Genomic DNA, 3,544 nt, shown 5'->3' on the forward strand with positions numbered 1-3,544 from the left:
ATGAAAAATATAACTACAGTGAGTGGATTTCTCCTCATGGGTTTGTCTGACAACCATGACCTGCAGATCTTGCATGCTTTGCTCTTCTTGGTGACATACCTATTTGGCTCAGCAGGGAACTTCATCATTATCACCATCACAACACTGGACCCACAGTTCCAGTCTCCAATGTATTACTTTCTGAAGCACCTTTCCATTCTGGACCTCTCATCTCTTTCTGTCACAGTTCCCCAGTATGTTGACAGTTCACTGGCACGAAGTGGCTATGTTTCATATGGACAGTGCATGATTCAGGTTTTTTTCTTCACAGCTTTGGCCTGGAGTGAGATGGCCATTCTTACAGTGATGTCTTATGACCGCTATGTGGCCATTTGCCTTCCACTGAACTATGAGGTCATCATGAGTCCCAGAAAGTGCACTTGGGCTGTGGGAGCTGTGTGGTTAAGTGGAAGCATCTCTGGAACTTTATTTGCAACAGGTGTACTCTCTATCAGATTCTGTGGTGACAGAATAATTCACCAATTCTTCTGTGATGTCCCCCAGTTGCTTAAGCTCTCCTGCTCTAATGATTACCTTGCAATAATGGGAGTAGTTAATTTCGTGGATGTAATGGCCTTTGTCTGCTTTGTTGGGATTTTCATCTCTTATGTCCACATATTCTCCACAGTTCTCAGGATGCCCTCTGCTGAAAGCAGATCCAAGGTCTTCTCTACTTGCCTTCCCCATCTCTTTGTTGTCTCATTGTTTCTTTCTACAGGAACCTTTGCATATCTAAATCCAACCTCAGACTCTCCAACTGCTTTAGAGTTTTTATTCTCTATCTTTTACACAGTACTACCTCCAACTCTCAACCCTGTTATTTACAGTCTGAGAAATACGACCCTAAAGAGTGTTGCAAGGAAGTTATTGTTTAATACAAAATTCGCTGGTTGGAATCATTAGGCCCATTGTTTATGACTGTTTAATTATACCCATGAATGATTTTAGTCACTGGATTTTCTTCAAACTCTAATGAAGAGGAATGTTTTGTTTTATTTTCCTATACATAAACTATGTTATAAAATCATGTACTTATGGAAGTATATTGTATTATTTCTTTGCAGTTTTGCATGAAATGTGTTGTTTCTTGTAATATAGATTCACTAGTTTTTACTTTCTAACACATAAGCATGCAGTCATACTGACAACTTCAGTATATTTCTAACACTTTTGCAGAGGCAAAATTACAAAAAGTAAAACACAAACATAATACTAATAGTCCTAGGTCCACTACCAGGTTATAAATTTAAGTCAATAATTTATTTTCCAATTTTTATTTTAAAATTATTTTTGTCTAGTAGTATACATTTGGTTTAAATGTATATGATATCAGTAGATGAATTTGCATAGTCTTACAGTTGATATTTTCCTGAACTACAGTTTTCATTTATATTAAAATTTGTCAGTATATATTCCCTCATTTTTCCTATATAAAATATCTTCAACAGTTAATTATTGTTAAGTCATTTGATACATGCACTTGTAATTACCAAGCTTTGTCTGTATAATTCTAAAGAATAGGTTTATTGGATTAAGTATACAATATATTCAACTTTCTTTTTTTTTATTATTATTCGATATAATTTATTTACATTTCAAATGATTTCCCCTTTTCTAGCCCCCCCACTCCCCGAAAGTCCCGCAAGCCCCCTTCTCTTCCCCTGTCCTCCCACCCACCCCTTCCCACTTCCCCGTTCTGGTTTTGCTGAATATTGTTTCACTGAGTCTTTCCAGAACCAGGGGCCACTCCTCCTTTCTTCTTGTACCTCATTTAATGTGTGGATTATGTTTTGGGTATTCCAGTTTTCTAGGTTAATATCCACTTATTAGTGAGTGCATACCATGATTCACCTTTTGAGTATGGGTTACCTCACTAAGTATGATATTCTCTAGCTCCATCCATTTGCCTAAGAATTTCATGAATTCATTGTTTCTAATGGCTGAATAGTACTCCATTGTGTAGATATACCACATTTTTTGCATCCACTCTTCTGTTGAGGGATACCTGGGTTCTTTCCAGCATCTGGCAATTACAAATAGGGCTGCTATGAACATAGTAGAACATGTATCCTTATTACATGGTGGGGAGTCTTCTGGGTATATGCCCAGGAGTGGTATAGCAGGATCTTCTGGAAGTAAGGTGCCCAGTTTTCGGAGGAACCGCCAGACTGATTTCCAGAGTGGTTGTACCAATTTGCAACCCCACCAGCAGTGGAGGAGTGTTCCTCTTTCTCCACACCCTCTCCAACACCTGCTGTCTCCTGAATTTTTAATCTTAGCCATTCTGACTGGTGTAAGATGAAATCTTAGGGTTGTTTTGATTTGCATTTCCCTAATGACTAATGAAGTTGAGCATTTTTTAAGATGCTTCTCTGCCATCCGAAGTTCTTCAGGTGAGAATTCTTTGTTTAACTCTGTACCCCATTTTTTAATAGGGTTGTTTGGTTTTCTGGAGTCTAACTTCTTGAGTTCTTTATATATATTGGATATTAGCCCTCTATCTGATGTAGGATTGGTGAAGATCTTTTCCCAATTTGTTGGTTGCTGATTTGTCCTCTTGATGGTGTCCTTTGCCTTACAGAAACTTTGTAATTTTATGAGGTCCCATTTGTCAATTCTTGCTCTTAGAGCATACGCTATTGGTGTTCTGTTCAGAAACTTTCTCCCTGTACCGATGTCCTCAAGGGTCTTCCCCAGTTTTTTTTTTCTATTAGCTTCAGAGTGTCTGGCTTTATGTGGAGGTCCTTGATCCATTTGGATTTGAGCTTAGTACAAGGAGACAAGGATGGATCAATTCGCATTCTTCTGCATGCTGACCTCCAGTTGAACCAGCACCATTTGTTGAAAAGGCTATCTTTTTTCCATTGGATGTTTTCAGCCTCTTTGTCGAGGATCAAGTGGCCATAGGTGTGTGGGTTCATTTCTGGATCTTCAATCCTGTTCCATTGATCCTCCTGCCTGTCACTGTACCAATACCATGCAGTTTTTAACACTATTGCTCTGTAGTATTGCTTGAGATCAGGGATACTGATTCCCCCAGATTTCCTTTTGTTGCTGAGAATAGTTTTAGCTATCCTGGGTTTTTTGTTGTTCCAGATGAATTTGATAATTGCTCTTTCTAACTCTGTGAAGAATTGAGTTGGGATTTTGATGGGTATTGCATTGAATCTGTATAGTGCTTTAGGCAAAATGGCCATTTTAACTATATTGATTCTGCCGATCCATGAGCATGGGAGGTTTTCCCATTTTTTGAGGTATTCTTCCATTTCCTTCTTCAGAGTCTTGAAGTTCTTGTCATACAGATCTTTCACATGTTTGGTAAGAGTCACCCCAAGATACTTTATACTGTTTGTGGCTATTGTGAAGGGGGTCATTTCCCTAATTTCTTTCTCAGCCTGCTTATCCTTTGAGTATAGGAAGGCCACTGATTTGCTTGAGTTGACTTTATAACCTGCCACTTTGCTGAAGTTGTTTATCAGCTGTAGGAGCTCTCTAGTGGAGTTCT

At 38.6% G+C, this 3,544-nt stretch overlaps 1 protein-coding gene across 1 annotated transcript; it reads left to right on the forward strand.

Annotated features, from left to right (window-relative positions):
• LOC127669841 (olfactory receptor 14J1-like) lies at positions 1 to 942 on the forward strand. Its single transcript, XM_052164058.1, has one exon. The coding sequence runs from the start codon at positions 1 to 3 to the stop codon at positions 940 to 942; it is 942 nt and encodes a 313-aa protein (XP_052020018.1).
• The last annotated feature ends 2,602 nt before the right edge of the window (positions 943 to 3,544 follow it).

The sequence above is a fragment of the Apodemus sylvaticus genome, chromosome 19 (genome assembly GCF_947179515.1).
Source record: "Apodemus sylvaticus chromosome 19, mApoSyl1.1, whole genome shotgun sequence".
Taxonomy (NCBI): domain Eukaryota; kingdom Metazoa; phylum Chordata; class Mammalia; order Rodentia; family Muridae; genus Apodemus; species Apodemus sylvaticus.